The 19,441-nt window shown below is 34.7% G+C and overlaps 9 protein-coding genes across 9 annotated transcripts; 2 read left to right on the top strand and 7 right to left on the bottom strand. All coding sequences in view use genetic code 12, as the record gives it.

Annotated features, from left to right (window-relative positions):
- Window positions 1–209: 209 nt before the first annotated feature.
- On the bottom strand, window positions 210–605 carry CTRG_00052 (uncharacterized protein; the record flags this gene model as incomplete). Its single annotated transcript, XM_002545225.1, has 1 exon — window positions 210–605. The coding sequence occupies one exon, from the start codon at window positions 603–605 to the stop codon at window positions 210–212; it is 396 nt and encodes a 131-aa protein (XP_002545271.1).
- A 1,099-nt stretch (window positions 606–1,704) lies between these two features.
- CTRG_00051 (uncharacterized protein) lies at window positions 1,705–3,393 on the top strand (the record flags this gene model as incomplete). The annotated part of the gene is made up of 1 exon (XM_002545224.1): window positions 1,705–3,393. The coding sequence occupies one exon, from the start codon at window positions 1,705–1,707 to the stop codon at window positions 3,391–3,393; it is 1,689 nt and encodes a 562-aa protein (XP_002545270.1).
- Window positions 3,394–3,514: 121 nt separating this feature from the next.
- Window positions 3,515–4,066, bottom strand: CTRG_00050 (uncharacterized protein; the record flags this gene model as incomplete). Its single annotated transcript, XM_002545223.1, has 1 exon — window positions 3,515–4,066. The coding sequence occupies one exon, from the start codon at window positions 4,064–4,066 to the stop codon at window positions 3,515–3,517; it is 552 nt and encodes a 183-aa protein (XP_002545269.1).
- Window positions 4,067–5,309: 1,243 nt separating this feature from the next.
- Window positions 5,310–5,672, bottom strand: CTRG_00049 (uncharacterized protein; the record flags this gene model as incomplete). Its single annotated transcript, XM_002545222.1, has 1 exon — window positions 5,310–5,672. The coding sequence occupies one exon, from the start codon at window positions 5,670–5,672 to the stop codon at window positions 5,310–5,312; it is 363 nt and encodes a 120-aa protein (XP_002545268.1).
- Window positions 5,673–6,275: 603 nt separating this feature from the next.
- Window positions 6,276–7,451, top strand: CTRG_00048 (uncharacterized protein; the record flags this gene model as incomplete). Its single annotated transcript, XM_002545221.1, has 1 exon — window positions 6,276–7,451. The coding sequence occupies one exon, from the start codon at window positions 6,276–6,278 to the stop codon at window positions 7,449–7,451; it is 1,176 nt and encodes a 391-aa protein (XP_002545267.1).
- A 30-nt stretch (window positions 7,452–7,481) lies between these two features.
- On the bottom strand, window positions 7,482–10,427 carry RAT1 (ssRNA exonuclease; the record flags this gene model as incomplete). Its single annotated transcript, XM_002545220.1, has 1 exon — window positions 7,482–10,427. One exon carries the CDS (start codon window positions 10,425–10,427, stop codon window positions 7,482–7,484), a length of 2,946 nt encoding a protein of 981 aa, XP_002545266.1.
- Window positions 10,428–10,936: 509 nt separating this feature from the next.
- On the bottom strand, window positions 10,937–11,671 carry DAG7 (Dag7p; the record flags this gene model as incomplete). Its single annotated transcript, XM_002545219.1, has 1 exon — window positions 10,937–11,671. The coding sequence occupies one exon, from the start codon at window positions 11,669–11,671 to the stop codon at window positions 10,937–10,939; it is 735 nt and encodes a 244-aa protein (XP_002545265.1).
- Window positions 11,672–13,504: 1,833 nt separating this feature from the next.
- Window positions 13,505–17,236, bottom strand: CTRG_00045 (uncharacterized protein; the record flags this gene model as incomplete). The annotated part of the gene is made up of 1 exon (XM_002545218.1): window positions 13,505–17,236. One exon carries the CDS (start codon window positions 17,234–17,236, stop codon window positions 13,505–13,507), a length of 3,732 nt encoding a protein of 1,243 aa, XP_002545264.1.
- Window positions 17,237–18,934: 1,698 nt separating this feature from the next.
- RPL40B (Rpl40bp) lies at window positions 18,935–19,093 on the bottom strand (the record flags this gene model as incomplete). Its single annotated transcript, XM_002545217.1, has 1 exon — window positions 18,935–19,093. The coding sequence occupies one exon, from the start codon at window positions 19,091–19,093 to the stop codon at window positions 18,935–18,937; it is 159 nt and encodes a 52-aa protein (XP_002545263.1).
- Window positions 19,094–19,441: the final 348 nt, after the last annotated feature.

Here is a 19,441-nt window from a genome sequence, read left to right as displayed (position 1 = left end):
TGTAAGATAAGTTTTATTTTTTTTTTCCAGATTTCTCTTTTGGTGTAAATAAATTTTCAAGACCGATGAGATGGATATCAGTTATATGCAGTCCATTTTTTTTTTTTTTAAGTGTGTGCGCCAAATCTGTGTGTAATCGATGGCTTAGAGGGGTAAGAGACTATTAACCGTTAGCTGCAAATAATCTATAAATGTATATTATGTACTAATTATATTAGAAGATATCCAGTTAGACCTATACCAATTAAATAACCTCTATGGAAAAATAAATTGTTTGCTGCGGAAGTTCTCGTCGTTGTTGAATTTCCATGATATCTAGCAGTACCATATCCAGCTGCAGCGGCAGCAGCAGTAGGTGCATAATAATTACCATATCCGCAAGTAGACCCACTACAATGATATTGGTTGTTGCCCCAGTTTGTTTTTTGACCACTGCTAACCAAAGTGGATCCACTACTGCCACTGCTTATTGAACTACCACTGGAACCAGTTCTACCCTTTCGTTTGACAAGTCTTGTTATGAAGGATTTATTGGAAACTTCCGATAATTTGGCAAATACACTAAAACAAAATGCTAGTATTAAGAATAATCTCGACACCAACATGATTTTTATATAAGAAATGACGATACGTTGCAGCTGTGTAAAGAAAGCTTATATTATTGAGACTGTAGATACTGAACTGTAGAATTATTTAACATGCATTAAAGTGTAAGTTCTTTTCTTTTCTTCAGTTTTTTTTTTTTTTCGCCTGGTGTGGTTATTGTGCCCGACGACACGAAGAACCGGCGAATTAGATCTACAACTTGGAAAGACAAAGAGGTTGACACCATTTATATTACCATGTTGGGTAGCAATAATCTGTTTATTTCTTGCTTGAATACTTAAAACGATGAGCCAGTCAAGTTTCGTGTATATTGACCCAAGAAGGGTACTCAACGAGTTCAGAACAAAATTATTACTTCATTTAGCCAAGACCTAATTTTTAAATTAGTAAGCATCACTTCCTCTTGAAATATTCCTTCTTCATTAATCTTTTCAAGACTTTTCTTATCTAACTCGATACTATGTATAAAGTTGAAGGAGCTGTTATGGTATCAATTGCCGCGCACAAAAATTTAAGATTGTAATTGAGACAAATACGGAGCGACGGCAATGATAAGCCCAACAGAAAGAGTCAACTTTGAAGACACTTTGACTCTTTTTGTCAATCATTAATTAGCCTAAAATAGATATCAAATCCAAAGAGTAATAGTTGAAATAGCAATTATATTTTTTTGCCATGTGTATTGTTGTGATTGCAAAGAAAAAAGCGAAACAATCATTTTTTACTACTTATTGAACTGACAATACCATAACAATGTCATAAAAGAGAAGACAAGAGACAAATCATCGGCTGTGTAATTAAATCTGTCAGATAGACTACAGAATATGTATGCAACAGCTAAAGAAAAATTCAGATACCGTCACAGAATAGCTTATCGACTTGTATCGTTACACAAAACAAATCTTATCTATTAGAAAAATATAACGCAGAAAAAATCCCTTCACAAATTGGGACATTATTTCCAGACCCTCCAAATAGACTTTATGAAATGCCCCAATTATGGCCAACAAATTTGTGACAATACATATATATATAGAACCGTATATCTCTGTGGCCGATTTCTTTGTTAAATTCTAGGGGGCATACCATATACACATCATGATATTCAGTGAAAAGAAAAACGATGCAGATATTGAAATCAAACCAATTACGGAAGAGGGTTTATTTGAAAACAACAGTGAACTAACCTCTGTAAAGTCTTCAACTTTATCCACCGAAGTTGGACATACCCAAAGAAAACTCCATAATCGTCATCTTCAACTTATCGCTATAGGTGGTTCCATTGGGACAGGGTTATTTGTTACCATTGGTACCACAGGTTTGACCGTTGGTGGTCCTTTGGGACTTCTACTAGCTTATTGTCTTTCAACTTTCCTTATCTTGCTTCTTACCTCAGCCACCGGTGAAATGGTCTCTTACCTTCCAGTCGACTCCCCGTTCTTGAACATGGCCGGCCGTGTCATTGATCCCGCCTTTGAAGCCGCTGCTTCGGTTAACTTCTGGGTCATGCAAAGTTTGTATATCCCATTTGAAATCACTGCTGTCAATGGGATCATCCATTTTTGGAGAGACGACTACTCACCTGCTATCACCTTCTGTATCCAGATCGCCATCTATGCTGCTATTAACTTGTATGCCGTGAGAGTATTTGGTGAATGTGAGTTCTGGTTCCTGATTGGCAAGTTGCTTCTTTGTATTGGTTTGTTGTTTTTCACCTTGGTCACCATGTGTGGTGGTAACCCTAAACACGATGCCTTTGGGTTCCGTAACTGGCACGTGGCCGGCGGCCCGATTGCCACATTGTACACCACCGGGTCCTTGGGAAGATTCCAGGCGTTCTTGGGTGCCTTCCGTTGGAGTTCCTCATTCACGTGTGTGGGTGCTGAGTACTTGGGTATGACCGCCGGTGAATGTGTCAACCCTCGTCACAACTTGCCTATTGCCTTCAGAACCGTGTTGTACCGTTTGGTTCTTTTCTACGTCGGAGGTGCCTTGTCTGTTTCAATTCTTATTGCCTACAACGATCCAAAATACGTCGCCTTAACTTCCGACTCATCAAACGCTGCATCCTCGCCATACGTTGTTGCTATGCAAAATTTGGGTATTAGCGCGCTACCACACATTGTCAACGCTGTTATTTTAACCTCGGCATTTTCCGCTGGTTGTCTGTACACATATACCTCGTCACGTTGTTTGTACAATTTGGCCAAGAAAGGGTTTGTTCCTTCCATTTTCAAGAAATGTACCCGTCACGGTGTTCCAATCTTCTGTGTTGGTGTGTCTGTTTGCTTCTCCTTTTTGTCGTTGATGCAGTTGGGTAAGTCTGGAAGTAAAGTGTTGAACTACATGGTGAACTTGTGTACCGGGTCCCAGATCTTGAACTACGCTTTTATGTCCATGACCTACATCGGGTTCTACCATGCTTGTGAAGCTCAAGGAATTGACCGCAAGGCTTTCACTTACAGATCATGGTTTCAACCATACTCGGCTTACTTTGTTTGTTTCATGTACTGGTGTATCGTTGGAATCTTGGGATACAATGTGTTTATGCCAGGTAAGTGGTCTGTGGATACGTTCTTGTACAGTTACATCATGTTGTTTGTTTCTATTGCTGTGTTTATTGCGTGGAAAGTTGTCAAAAGAACCAAGTTCATCAGACCAAGTGAAGCCGATTTGATTACTGGGTTGGAAGACATCGAAAGACACGAGTACGAATACTATGCTCAAATGGAAGCAGCGAGTGTTAAACAAAGCAAGTGGAAGTCTATTTTGCATTGGGTTTTCTAGACGAAATAAACAGAGTATATCGATAAGTACGATTTTTTTTTATTTACGTTGTATTTGCATTTTTATTATAATATTTTTAGTTTTACATATAAGTTACTAGATTGAATGTACCCGTAGGAGATTATAAAATGATAGCACCGATAGCACCCAAACCAATCCAGTAGACCGTTGGGACTTGTAACATACCAGCAGGTGATGAAGATGTGGCACTACTGCTGGTTGAATTGGAAGTTCTGTTTCCTGAAGAATGACCAGCATGGTATCTTGCTGTACCGTATCCAGCTGCTGCTGCAGCAGCACTAGGTGCATAATAATTACCATACCCACATCTGGATCCACTGCAATGGTATTGATTGTTACCCCAGTTTCGTCTGCTGCTGGAACTGCTACTGCCACCTCTTGTACCACTAGATCCAGTGGAGCCACTAGAACTGCCAGAACCACCTTTAGTTCCACTTGAAGACCCACTTGAAGACCCACTTGAAGACCCACTTGAACCACCTTTTGACCCACTTGAGCTACCTCGACTGCCCAGACTAGAATGACTAGAGTGACTACCCAGACTGGAATGACCACTACTTCTTCTTTTTGCTAATGAATCAGATAGAAGAAGTGGTTGGGATATGACATGTAAAGATAAAGTTAAATATAAAAGAATTTGAATGAATTGCATAGTTTGATTGTTTTTATAAATTATTGATTATTGGTGTTGATATAGATGAATATAACAAACAACTCTAACTTTAATGAAACTAATGGGGGAATTGATGTTTATTTATAGTTTGATTGTTTGGTTGTTGATAAAAATTTTTGTTTGCTTACATAAGCTATTATTCGTAAATTCGTGAATTATTGAGTTTGAAGAATGCATGATAAAATTCAATTTTGAGGCTTGTAATACAAAAACAGGAACAACCAGAAAATTATTTATGATGATGTATTAAACAATTGTTGCTCATAATTGTCTATGCCCCCCACCTCTATTGTTATCATATAAAGGAGAGCCTCTATATGAGATTGATCCAGCATGACTCTTTAAAATCAGCCAGTGAAAACAATCAAAGTGTTGAAAAATCACCGCTATCAAAATGAATTGGGCGCAAATCCAAGAAAATTTAATTTTTTATCGATGAGGAAGTGGCAGGAACACAAGCCAAGAATTTGGACGCCAGGGCCCATCTTCAAAGAATCTTCAGTGGCTTAAATCGTTGTGGAAATTACAAAATATTTATTGAACTTATCAATATAATCTATAAATCAACCATATGACAATATACGTTTTGAATTCTGATATGAACGTGCACAATTGAAACGGAAATCATAATTACCATATTTAAGGGATAACATCGCCTACTGTCAAGGTATTCAATGAATATATATTAATGAATGACCAAGTAACTATCCATCCAGCAAACTAAATTAAATCAATGCATTAGAGTTCCCTTTGTTGTTTTAATTTTATTTGATGATGGTCTATTTTCCAAGTCTGAAGAGGATTGTCTAGAACTTGAAATCGTGGCTGAATAAACGTCATACAGAAAAAGTGACAATGCAAGTTTGTGTCATTCAACAATAAACGAGCAATTACAGAAGTTTATTGGCGGACGGCTAAGTCGACTTGATCCGCATAAATTGTGCACATATGCACGATTTTTTTTATACTTTCATATTTTTTGTTAGAAATTTGTACTATAACCATAAGAAATGACAGACGGATTATTGAACAACTTTAATTGAAGTACGTGAATGACAGGTCCTGGAAGTGTTTAGTAGGAGAAAAGAGTTGGTTGTCATAGACATGTCCAACACATGTATTGAGCTAGCTAGAATGAACAATTATCCATAATGTCATCAAAGAAAGAAAGGTTTGGTTAATTTTCATTGCCCAGGTCTTCTATACAAATAACAGTATAAAACTATTCAATTTCACATTCCTCATGATCAGATTCCTCCATATGCTCTTCAATTCTATCATCCGGACCATTGCCCATAGATGCACAGATGGAGAACATTTCTTCTTCACCATCATCATTATCGACCAATCTATGGAAATCTCTATTAAACTCGGTACATTGTAATCTAAGTTCATTGGATTTTGTTTGAATAATGTAAAAGTAAAGTTTATTATTGTCTAAAAATTCCCAGATTTCATCAGCAGATTCATAATCAATGATTTTAAATTCCACTCCAAATTCGTCATCAACTTCATACATCTGCTTCCACAATGACATACCACCTTTTCTCTTAAATACAACAACAACGTCAGTATAATCACTCATTATGAACAATAACTTTATTCAAAAATTGCTAGATAGTAAAAGAAAAGAGACGTGTCAAAATTGTCCTTTTTTTCTTCATTTCGACATCTCCTTTTATGGGTATTTAATTGCAACAATTCTGAATGTTGACACAAAATTGAACTGGTTTCTTTCAGGGGTATCTCACGTGAACTGTGTCAGCAATATTTTATAAAGTTTAGAACCAACAGTCAATATTACTCCTTATTATAGGATATGTGAATATTAGTGATGATCTAGATTTGCCATATCCTATATTCAAGGACTTCCTGATCATGTGAAAAATATCGTTGAATATGATATCAATGAAAATAAAAAACATGCTTATGTTGATTTCAAAGTTTGAAGCAATCAATCCTTAACATAATCACTCATGATATAACACCAAAACATGCAAGCCCAACTAAATTCACTCTTGTCTATTTGTTGTAAGTTGTGATCTTCAATGGTGTTTCCAACCGAGAAGTGTGGCTAAATCGCGAATATGAATACAAGACAAAAAAAAAAAAATCTTGATTTCTAATCAAGAATCAATGGATCTCAGATCTGACACAACTGTTTATCACTAAGTTCAATTCATCCATCATGTCCCATCAAAGTATATCATATTTGCCCGAACAATTACGATTTGAATTTGGAGAAAAAGAGGACCAATACTATTTCACATCTCAATTGTTACAAGGATCTCCAGAGGGAACAACAATTTCAAGTCTTCCTTCATATCTTACCGACAAAGTAATTGTAATTGATTCTATTCATTCAGGAATAGGAAGAAACAAAGAGAAAGATATATATGATAAGATCCTTTTTCCATTATTTGAGGCATTATCAATTACTCATGATATTATAAAAACTGAATCATCCACGACTATAAGAGATTATGCATCGAGTTTACTGAATGACTCAAACGAATCGATAACTATAATTTTCATCAGTGGAGATTCTTCGATAAATGAATTTATAAATGGATTAAAAGATACCAAAATTCCTGGTAAAATTTCAATTTTCGCTATACCAGGAGGCACTGGTAATAGTTTATCACTTTCATTAAATATAACAAATGCTATAGATTCTATAGTTAGATTATTTCAAAGTACTCCATTGCCTTTGTATCTTTACCAAGCAGAATTTCCTAAACATTCCTACTATTTAAATCAAAATGAAATTGAAGAACTTGAAAACTCAACTGATGTGAAATTTTTGATTGTTTTATCATGGGCATTTCATGCCTCGTTAGTAGCTGATAGTGATACCCCAGAATTACGTACACACGGATTACAAAGATTTCAAATTGCCGCAACTCAAAATTTAAATCGAATTCAGAAATACGAAGGTGATATGTACATCAATAATGATCATGATGAACAATGTATCAAAGGACCATTTGCGTATTGGTTGTTGGTTTCGTCACTGAGATTTGAACCTACTTTTGAAATTTCACCTAATGGAGATATTTCAAAAGACGAATTATATCTTGTTGCATTCAATTCTAAAGATGATGATAAAGATCATATAATGAATATAATGAAACAAGTCTACGATAATGGGAAACATATTAATAATCCTGATGTTATATATAAGAAAATTGGTCCTGATGATAAGATAATTTTAAAAGTCAAGAATTCAAAACCTTTAATTCAACGTAGGTTTTGTGTTGATGGACGAATTGTGGCACTACCTGAGACAGACGATGATCAAGAGATTAAAATAAATGTAAAAGATAACACTCAATATTCTTGGAAGTTGTATATCATACATTAGAATTAAATCTATAGACGTTAAATACATTGATTAACTTGGAGGCTTTGGTGGAAGGAAACCAGTTCTTTTAGCTCCTTGATATCCACTATTATTATAATTGCTATTGTAATGGTTATTATTACTAACACCTTGGAATCGACTAGTATTAGTATATCCAGCATTATATCCTCTATTATTATAATTATTGTTATAATTATTATTATACCCTCCTTGATAACCATTATTGTTGTTGTATCGTTGAACATTTGGACCTTGGTATTGTTGATGTCTTTGTTGTTGTTGTAGTGGATGTTGTTGCAGTTGACTATCTGGATGTTTCCCATTTGCCAAATATTGTAAATATGACCTATATCCTCCTCTTCTCATAGAATAAGTTTTAAATATTTCTTTACCTGCTGGTCCTTTATTCACATATCCTGCATTGTCTTGAACTGAATTAAATCTATTACCTCCATTTGGCCCATTTCTACGATTATTATTAAATCTATCCAATTGATAAATAAGATCATTTTTATCCGCGGTTGATAATGCAGGTATAGCTGGTATATGACCATTCAAAATCATTGATTTTCCTGCTTTCTTTTTTGGGAATTCATAGGTAGCTTGGAAATATTCTTTATTATCAACATTCGGCATATGTCCTTCGTTTAATGGAAATTTAAAAATTCCTTCTGGTTTAAATGCATCTAATTTAACAACGGTTCCCGCTAAGCCACTTTTACCATATCTGAAATCAACCTTGTCTTTTTCATCTTTATATAATGATTCCATAAATTTTGGATAATTTTTATTGGCTGGGGAAATGAATAATTCTGCTTTTTTATTAGTGTTTCTATCCTTCTCTTCCGGTGTTAATAATTCATATTGTTTTTGAACAGCATCCAATAATCTTTTTTCATCAATAAATGGTAATAATGGAATACCTTGCCAACTCATTTTGGCCCCATTCATATCAATCTCAAACTCTTCTGGATAGAAATCAATAATCTCACTATCTGGATTAGACATCAATTCACGGAAAACTTTTGGTAAAGCATGCCCTGAGGCAGCTGGTAAAACGGACATCAATTGTTCAAATGGTCTAAATGGTTGACCCAATTCAAATTTAATACCATTAGGAAATAATTCTTGCAAGTTTGTGAAATCAGCAGCAAAAGGTGCATAATGATATGGGAAATACCATTTCCATGATGGACATCCTTGATAATAATACAAAGCTACCCATGCAATACCTTCAACATAATGTGCTACTACTTCTCTTCTCATTTTCTCAATCTCTTCATCTGATTTACAATGGAATTTTATTTCATAATAACGCTTGTGATAACCTGGTTCATATAGTTTAATATCATCTGGTGTTCCAATCTCTTCATCAACATCCTTATGTTTTCTCTTCTTGGAATCTTCATCAACTGTAGTTGGTGTTTCTATTTCTGATTCTGATGTTGGCATAGATGATGAATCAGAAGGTGTCATTTGTTCAGAATCAATTTGGTCTTGAACTGTGCTTACTTGAGTCTTTTTGGAATCAATCAATTTCTTCAATTGTGCAGCAGCTTCACTATTGGCCATGTTTGCTTTAGTTATTATAGCTTGATTTTGTACGATATCGCTATTTGTCAAATTGGCATACCCTTCAACAATATTTCCCTTTGTATCCATCAATGGCATATTTGTATCAGCAGTTAACGGAGCCTTATCTTTACCTTTAGAAACAGTAGGTAAATAGATATCCTTGAGTGCTTTTTCTTGATCAATAGCTTTTTTTCTTCTTTTAATGGCATCTTCTCTTCTTTGTTCTTGAGCACGTCTTCTTTGGAAAATTTCATCTTCTTTAGTGGCCAAATTACTCATTAATACTTCAACACTTTCAAGATTAAGTTTACCATCACAAGTGACATAGTCCTTAAGTCTACCTAAACTTCTCTTCCAACATTGAACTAATGTATCAATACCATTATCTCTAACATCCAAACTTGGTAAGTGAGGCAAAAAATCATTACCAGCAAAGAAACAAAGGAAAACCCAATCATCAATAGCCCTTTCTAATTGGAATGGAAATGGCATTCTTGGTGCATATAATTCCACTTGAAGGTACTCTCTTAAAACACTAACATGTAACCACAAGAATGGCTTTCTGTCTTCTGTTTTAGTTTTAACAGCATCTGAAGTAGCTTCGGCAATTTGATCACGAATGGTGAATTTCTTTTCTTGTTTAGCAAAAACATCTTCTCTTAATACTCTAAAATGAGGTTCATGAGTAGCCAATCCCAAGAAAATCAAATCGGCATCCAAACCATATATACAATGTTTAGTATTTGGATCATATTGAGGATCTGATCTTTGAGAACGAATAAAATTCATCAACTTATGTTCACCTTCCCCTGGAACAGTAGCATCACTAATAATTACTTGTAAATTAGCCCAACCAGGATCATTGGCTAATTTATATGCTACCCAATATCTCAATGCTTCTGCTAATCTGTCCATAAATGGAGTACCAGGAGTAATTGCATTTGAATCCCATTGCTTTTTCCCTTTAATCGCATCATCAATAACTTCACCTCTCATTTCTCTTTCTTTAACTTCGATTTCTAATTGGTGACTTTTCAATTTAGCATCTTGAGCAGCTCTAAATCTTCTTGCACGTTGTTGATTCATTTTAGCTCTTGGTGCAACCCCATCAACTGCAATCATTAAAACTTTTCTTGGTCTAGCCATCATCAATACACGATCAGTATACTTGAAAATATCTAAAAACATTTCATCTTCAGTTTCAGGGGCTTTTTTATGTTCAGGATGGGAACATGGATGAACAATACCATTCATATCCAAATATAAATTATCAATTTCTCCATTTGGATTCGGATCTTCATATCTTGCTCCTCCAATCTCATGGTCTTCTTCTTCAATAACTGGGGAAATAATTTTGGGATATTTCCTAGATAACCATCTAAATAAAGCTGGAACCCCCATGTTATATAGTTGATGTTTAACAATTTAAAGTGATTATGTACTATTTTATGTTTTTCTTCCCTTTTTTTTTATTGCGGTAATTTTTTTTTTTCTTTCTTCCATCGATATTTTTTTTTATCTGTCTAGATGAGGTCAATTATGGATTGTTTTACTTCTACAAAAAAAAAAATTAAAAAGTAAAGTAATAACACGATTAGGTGAATCTTGTAAAATGACTAGATGGTTATATTAGAGTATGTAATAACAGCCCAATGTTATAAAATCAGTACTAATTTGAATTTGTTATTTCACTCCAAATCCAAAGTGGTCACGTGATTGGTAGTGTATATCGTTACAATTTTGCAACAATTTCATTACAATATTAAAGAAGTCCCAAACTAAAACTGATAATATTTTTCTTTCTTTTTTTTTCAAAAAAATTTTATATTTAAAATATACCTATATTTTTTTTTGTTTCTATAATAACCAAACCTAATGAAAACCTTGAACTAAAAATTTAAATTAATCCCCTAATCGAGCCATTGCCAAGTAATATCAATTCTACCTAAAGATTGAGAGGCCAATTGATCAAAAGCTGATGGAGAGAAATCTAAGTCATTGTAAGCACAACCTTCACATCTATCAACAACTGTAACATCAACGGAATTGCCATTGTAGAAAGCTCTAATTTTCTTACCACATAAGGAATTGTTGTTTGGGTTACCACCAACAGTGTATTTGTCATACATTTCATGAGAAACAGCAATAATGTAGTCAGTATCTTTACTAGTGACACCACAAGAACCTAAACCAGTAGAATAATAAGTACCTTCACCAGATTGAACAGAACCGGTAGCTTCAGAAGAAGAAGTAGTGGAAGTTTCAGCAGCGGCAGTAGTAGTGGCAGCGGTGGTGGTTTCAGCAATTTCTGAGGTAGTTGGAGCAACAGTAGCAACTGAAGAAGAGGAAGAGGTGGTGGTGGTTTCAGCAGGGTTTAACCATGACTTAAAAGAATCTAAAAGGTTACCACTAGAAGAAGTAGTTTCAGCAGCTTTAGCAACTGGGGTAGCTTCAGCAACAGTGGTTTCTTCAATAGCAGCAGCAGCAGTAGAAGTTGCGGCAGTTTGTTCAGCAGCTTCATATTGAGTGTTACCTTTAGAGTCGACCAAAACGGTGGTGAAAGCGGTAACAACGACGGTTTTAATTGGAGCAGAGGCAACCAAGTTTGCTAAAACAGCAGATAATAAAACGGATGAGAATTTCATAATGAGTGTACTAAAAGTAATATAATAATTTAATAGTTAATGAATGGACTGGGAGGGTATCTTACTTTTGAGTTAATAAAAGAAAAGAATGAACTGGGTTAGATAAAATAAAAAAAGGAGTGTAAGTGGTTAAACCGTTAAGTTTTAAAAGAATGAAAGGAATGGAATGGGGATAGTTTAGTTGTGGCCGAACTTTTGTTCTTTGTGATATTTGATGAACTAATTAGGATAAAAGTATTAAAACAGAAAAGAAGAATAAAAAATTTCTTAAGAGAAAATCAAAGTATATTTATATTCTTTTGCTTTATTACCAGAAGAAGAAAATCGTTAGTCTTTTTTTCATTAAGGTGGTGGTGGTAGTGCACCAACTGTTATTTCATTTTATTATTATTTTGTGTTTCACAACAAATCGACTTACTGTTTGGAAAAAAAAAAATTCTTCCCCCTTTCCTGATTTCCTATTTTCCGTTTCCCTTTAATGCACTTCATTAATTAAAAGAGAAAATAATTCTTCATGAATAGGCTATCTAAAATGGGTCTAGATTGTTCGGCGGTACAATATTCCTACTCCTAAATCTATTCCTTATTGTGCCTCCCCCTTTATTAAGCTACCATCAAATAAAAAGTTTTTTGTGGTTTTAAACTCGTGTAGAAACCTTTCGTAAACTGCAAAATGAAATAATAAACTATTGGCAACAAATTGCAGTTTTTGCCCAATAAGGTAAAATTCACAACTCGATATTTTTCACTATGAACTGCAAACAGTGCATTTGTGGTTCCGATTTTGTGGCTATCCTCACACACATACACTATTATGCACACTCACTAATACAATGAAAAAAAAAAAAAAGAATTCCACTTTACTGATTCCAATAGCCAGCACGGAATCAAATCAGATCAAGGTACTAGTGGTATTTAGATCGGGATAATGTGAGAACCCTATTCCACCTGAAATAGTGATCCATTAGCCAGCATTTCAAGGAGTTCTCTCCACATTACGTAATGCTCTTAATGATGATCATCGATATCGTCAGTAATTCCATATCACAAGTTACTCTGAAACTTATTTTAGTCATTCTCCTGTTCCTTCCTTCGTTACCAACCCACTCCCTCCCTCCCTTCCTCCTTTTTTATATACACAAGGCTCTTCTACAATGTATGTGTGTGTGTGTGCAAGATTTTTCAAGAGTTTTCTTCTATTAGGAGAGGTTATTCAAACTGTAGATTTGCATAAAGTGACAATTAATTAAAAATGCACATCTCCATAACCATCTTATCCAATCAACACTATATAAAATTTCTTTTTCTTTACTTATTCACTCATTTACCATTTAACAGTTTTACTGTTTAATTCGGGATACATGCAATTCTTTACGAGTAAAATAATAATACTAATATCAACAATGCCGCATACCGCATATCGAAAGGGTTATTATTGGTAGAGTTGGCATTTCGTGTAAGTGGTTCAACACCTTTCTTTTTTTTTTTCCTCCGTCCTGTCTTTTGTTCCACAAGTGCACGCACTATTCACGCGACACGACCCGTGTTTCATGTCTGTTCATCGTTGTAAACTGATAGCGTGGTAGGTGTATCAGATTGTCATTTCAGATCTGTTTCAAAAATTGATCCTTGGTAACTACTTGTTACAATTATATCAAAAGAATTATAATGCTTTATATTAGTATGAGAATCAAATAGTAATTATAATAAAAAAAAACAATGACTACTAATGAAGTGCGTATGTATATAAAAGTGTATATATGTGGTTTAACTAAGTCTGTGTGTATCAAAAAAAAAAAAAAAACAAAGAAGAAACAAGAAAGAAAAAGAAAATCAGTCAATACATCTATCGGCAAATACACTTTCTAGTTGATTAAATAACCATTTGCTTTGGAATGACGTTAATCCTATTGTCTTTGCTCTCAATCTCATATTTCTATCGTCGGTAATGAGTATACAATACTTGAATAATTTGGCCAATCTTGAATTTAATATAGGTGGATCATTGGAACTTCCTCTTCTACCATAATTATCTCTTGAATTACTTGATAATCGTAAATTCAATCCCTTCATTAACCTTTTCCCCATTTCATCATGTTCATTGACAGAGTGCAATATTGTCTCATCAACATTAGATCTCCAACTCGAATTGTTCTCAAATTCCGTAGTTTCATTGATATCACTGGCAACGGTACCATCAAATCTTAAAGGAACAATTTCTCTTGACAAATACAATTCTCGTATAATGATCACCGATCTGGTGGCAGCATCTGAAATGGTGGCCTCTTGTGATTTTCTCAATGCTCTTAACTCTTGGAAAACAATTAGCGGTATCAGAACTTTAATAACACCATCTCGAACACATTTATAGATTCGTCCACAATGCTTCAACCAGATATTTGTATCCAAAGTAATATGGGTAACGTTACTGTCGATCTTGTCTCCAAAATTTCCATCATAGTCATCACCAGCACCAACCAAATCAGTAGGTTTGCCAATAAAACTATCATTGTAGAAATCTCCATGACCTCCATTTGATGGACGCTGGCCACTATTATTACCTCCAGTGACACCATATTCATTCAGATAGTCTTCTAAATCATCTTCATCAATTAAATCATCTCCTAATTCAATGTTCTCATCATCATATAAATGGCTGTCAAACCCACCAAACCACACTTCGTCCTTTTGAATAGATGTCAAGTTGTTGTTAATATCCAAAGTCAAGTTCTCTTGTGCAATTGGTTGCATGAAATGGTTTTGTTGGAATCTTCCATCTTGAATAAACTCTTCGGCATAACTGCCTTCGTTTTGTTGAATAATATTTTGTCTATAAACATTCTCATCGAATTTAAACTCATCACTGGTACGAACTAAGCCAAATCCATAATTATCGGCAACAGATCGTGCTAACAAAATAATACGAACTATTCTTTCATCGTTATCATTTTCCATTTTGTTCTTGGATTTCAAATCAAAGTTATCCGATAAACTACTATTGCTATTATTGCTTATCACAGGATAAGTTCCACAAATTGGCAAGTCAAACAAGTTGTTATTCTTGACACCGGCTTCTTCTAAATCGGTGAAATCTCCCTTTTCGGCAATCAAATCAAACCAAAGGGTACCCCAACATTTCCAGACCTCTGGCAAAAACTCATTTTGATTGAAATATTGAATATAATTGAGCTGTAAATAGTTTGTGTACATGGCACACAATTTTGGATTATTTTTAACAAATGCTAACAAAGAATTTAAATAATTAATCATGGACTCCCATGGGAAAACATTGGTTAATAACCAATTAATCATAGGTTGACTACCCGGGTATCGTTGTACTCCTTCACCAACACTAATCAAAAAGTACAACCAAACAATAACATGAGCGGTTGATGCTTGTTTAGGACCAATCAAATAATGATTTAATATCCTCATTGACAATTCGAGAACAGACTTATTGATAAACTGTAAGCAGTAGAACCAATCATTGGTTGATAAATCGCCAGCAACAATCGATTGGCCATCTACTACATTACCACCAATACTGCTCATATTGATTTCGTCAGTTTGTGAAGCACTTCTGGACTTCCTCTTTCTATCTTTTTTATCTTTTCTCTCCTTCAATGCTTCTGGTAAGTGGAAAAGCTTAGCAAATGGATTTTTTGCATCCCCAAATCCAACAAGATGGTTAATATTCGAAATTGCAAACAAAGAACCTTTATTGAACCAGAAATTCATCTTTTCAATGGTATTAGTTGCACTTGGTTGTTGCATTTGTTGCAACTGCTGTTGCTGTTGAACTTGTTGGTAATATTGTTGATGCGGGTCACTAACAGGAGATGTTGCTGCTACTCCGCCAGGGGCATACAATTCTCTAGTGAAAAAGTTGTATCCATTTGAATCAGACCCAAACGTAATGCCATATCTGGTGACCAAGTCAATACCATATTGTAATTGTGTATCATGAATACTTTCAACGGATGATGCCGTGCCAACACCACCATTGCCTCCGGTACCAGAACCACCAGCACCGTTACCACCAGTTTCATTATTGTTGCTTCCATTATTATGGATACTGAGCAAAACTTTGTGGATCTTGATAAAATCTATAATTGGTAATTCTAACAAGGACAAAATGTTTCTTTGGGTGCAGATGTTTTCGACCACCAATCTCAAATAATGTTGGGTTGGAACAAATGGATCGCGACAAATGACTGATTTTCCTATATTTACCAATGCATCCAAGTTATCTTGTTGAACAGTACACATGTGGTAGTATATTTTCCCGTGTCCATATAAAGTCTTCATAGCAACTGAATACCAATACTCAGCACTAATCTTCCAATCAATGAATTTGGAAGAATATAAAGCTATTGCCATTCTGGATAAATCTCCTAGTTTTTCCAGCCACCAGCCTTCCATTTCCAAAATCGGGTCGGTTAAATTAGAAATGATATTGAAACAATAGGAAATGAAACACAGGCAAATCTCGTGATCTTGAAAAATGCCCATTATGTTTTTCAACACTTCAAGGAATCCGACAATTCCATATACCCACATTCTTCGTGGGATCTTATATAATTCAACGATATTCTTACCTGTCTTGAACTGAGTTTGATTGGAAGAGGGCTTCAATGAAGTGACTAAGAAATCATAATAATTATCCAATAGGGTTATATTATGATGATACACTGTCCACAAGTCGTTCAGTAATTCTGAAGTTCTTGTTGCATTTGAAGCAATCGATGAATTGGAATTTAATGAATTAGATATATTTTGTGATACCATAGGTGAGCCATAAACCAAACTTGGATTTGTGTTTGAAGTTAATTGGTTAATTTTCATAGTTATTTCGATGCAATTTTTTTGAACAATCTCTTCATAATTTACAATATTCTTGTAGGTCTCTTTAAGTTTAGTAGCCAACTGTTGCTCCTCATCTGACATTGCCCTTGGTTGTTGCTGCTGTTGTTGAGCAGCATTACTAGTAGTTGTATTTCCTGTTGATGAATTTGACTGTGGGGGCTGCTGTTGCTGTTGCTGTTGCTGTTGTTGTTGTTGTTGTTGCTGCTGTGATGATTGATACGAATGAGTTTGTGAGGGTTGTTTCTGCGGGGGAGCAGGTGGCACCGCTGCTTGAGAATAGGACCGGGTTGCTTGTTTTGGTTCACCTGGATCTTGGGTATGATCCAATACAGCATTGGAATCTGACAGATCTGAATGATTTTGATTAGATAAATGCGATAAATGATTGACGTTAGGACTGGATGGAACTTCATAAGCTGACGGGGTTGGAGTTTTCATATGCTGGACAACATTCTTCCTAGATCGGACATTATATCTTGGAGAAGATACATGAGGAGTTCCAGGTGAATTCAAAGTCAGGTTATTATAAGGATAGTCTTGATTAGTTTGTACACCCAACGGGGTTTGTAATGGATTGGAAGTACGTTTGTTTGAACTATGTACCATTTGAGACGATAAACTATTCTGTCTTTTCTGTGCCGTGGGTGTTGGGTATGAATTATCAATTGATTGAATCCTCAGATCAAATGTATTATTCATTTATAAATGATATTGCAATACGTAACAGTCGTAGGCTAATATAGGGAGAGAATGAAGTAAATTGGATGTGGTGTGCGTCGACTTGAATGCCGTGAGTGATTTTTTTTTTTTTCTCTGTTGAAATCAATTAATAATGATGGGATTAAATAGCAAAAAATAAAAATAAAATAAAATAAAAAAAAAAAAATAAGTGACACTCTAGTGATGTATTGAATCACTGAAGTATGAAATTTATGTAATTATTAATTCGATTTGATCCGATCTGATCTGATTCAAATCTTTAATAGATGGTACTGTGTACGTTAACTGCTGGTTGTAAGCTAGCTAACCCAAGAAAAAAAGATTGATACTAGGTGACTCCAAATAGAAAAAGGAAGAAGGAAGAAAAAAAAAATGTTGATGATTGAACAACACTATTTTTTTTGTTGTTTCTATTAGACTACAACCAAAAGAAAGAACGAATGAAAAAAAAAAACGTTACAGCCACCAAAAATGATTACGCAATGGTTGATCCTTCCCAGCATTGCAGGGCGGAAAAAGAAAAAACTAAACAAGTATATAGGTTTTGGAGAAGCTAAACAGGTTACATTGGCACGGTAGAAGTAGAAGTAAGAATAGGTGATTGTGGATTGTAGATTGTAGATTCATAGTAAGGTCGTGATTGAATGATTGCCACTAGATCTAAATCGAGAGGTAGAAGAGATAAAGATTCGGCAGATAAACTCGCGACAATGTGATTTTTACCACCACCACCACCACCACCAAATGCAGTTCGATCTCTCTCTGTGCGGTGTGTGCACTGTGTAAGTTTAGGCATAGGAGAGAAAAAGCAAATTAAACAAATCCAGTTGTTATTGTGTTGTGATTTCTCGTTCGTTTTTTCATGGTGTGGTGTGTTTGTCTGTGTGTGTGTAAGAGAATAATCGTGCCTTGCAAACACTCAGGGAATAACACATGATATGACGCTTTTTTTTTTTCTAATTAAAAGAAATACAAAAAATAAAATGATTATTTTCTGCTTTGTTCCGTACTTATGTAAATGACATATGATTTATGCATTGAAGTTAATTATACATAATTAATTAATTGATTATTCTCGGATTGACTCGTCATCCATAATTATCTCCACCCGACGAAACAATACGGGTTTCAGACATGTTGGAGAATTCGTATCTTTTATGTCACCACTAAGAAATCTTTCTTGCGCTTTGGTATTTTTATCCGGGTCACGTGATATTTGATTACAAGTCCGAACTTGTCAATAGTGATAATATATTGTACAAGAACATGCCCACTAGAAACATGCCTTTAGTAAAGTTTTTTACAAATACTACACATGATATTCATCATGTAAATAGAAACCATTAAAACGTGAACACCTTTTTTTTATATTATTAAACATACAAAGAAAATAACTTATCGTAATGTAAATATATATTGCCACTAAACTCTCTTCTACCATTATGTAAAACTTTTGTATTTCGAAGATCCCATATTAAAAAAAACACACTAGAATATAACAGTTGAATATCCACAAGCTTATAATACTTCAATATATACATATAACCGGCAATAAGTAATGAAACATCCAATACAAACATTATACTCTTTAGATTCTTCAGAATAGTCTCTATGTCATTATATTAAAACAAAATGATATGATGGGAAAATATAGTAAGCATAATATAGTTGAAACCACTACTTTAACTTCTTCTTTGGTCTCAATTGGTTGGTGTGACCACACTTTCTCTTACGACAGTTGGTGGCTCTTGGTGGCAATCTAGCGTAACATTTACGACAAATGGATTTTTCACAGTTGTATTTGGAAGCTAAAGCTTTCAAGGATGGTTCAATCATCTTTAGTTACTTTAATCTATGGTAGATACAAGAAGGTAAGAAACTTTCCAAAAATTTTTTTTTAGTTTCTCTTTTCTTCCTCTGAAAAAAAAAAATGTTTTGTCGTAACCCTCAGAGTGAGTAACAGAGTGAGAGAATGCGTGTAGGCGTGTGCTACCAGTGAGCGAGGGCTGGAGAGTGCGCAGTCCTGGCTAGGGTGAACAATTCGCACCATATGTCAACATTTTTCGCACGCACAAGAAAGAAAAATTCTACGTAAAAACAAATGAGTATACAAATCATTTATTATGTGACTGCACATAACAATTTCTGAATGCGCATCAAAATTATTGCACGTGGTTTAGGGTT

Source organism: Candida tropicalis, assembly GCF_000006335.3.
Source record: "Candida tropicalis MYA-3404 genomic scaffold supercont3.1, whole genome shotgun sequence".
NCBI classification, from domain to species: Eukaryota; Fungi; Ascomycota; class Pichiomycetes; order Serinales; family Debaryomycetaceae; genus Candida; species Candida tropicalis.
This window is presented reverse-complemented; position numbering and strand designations above follow the sequence as displayed.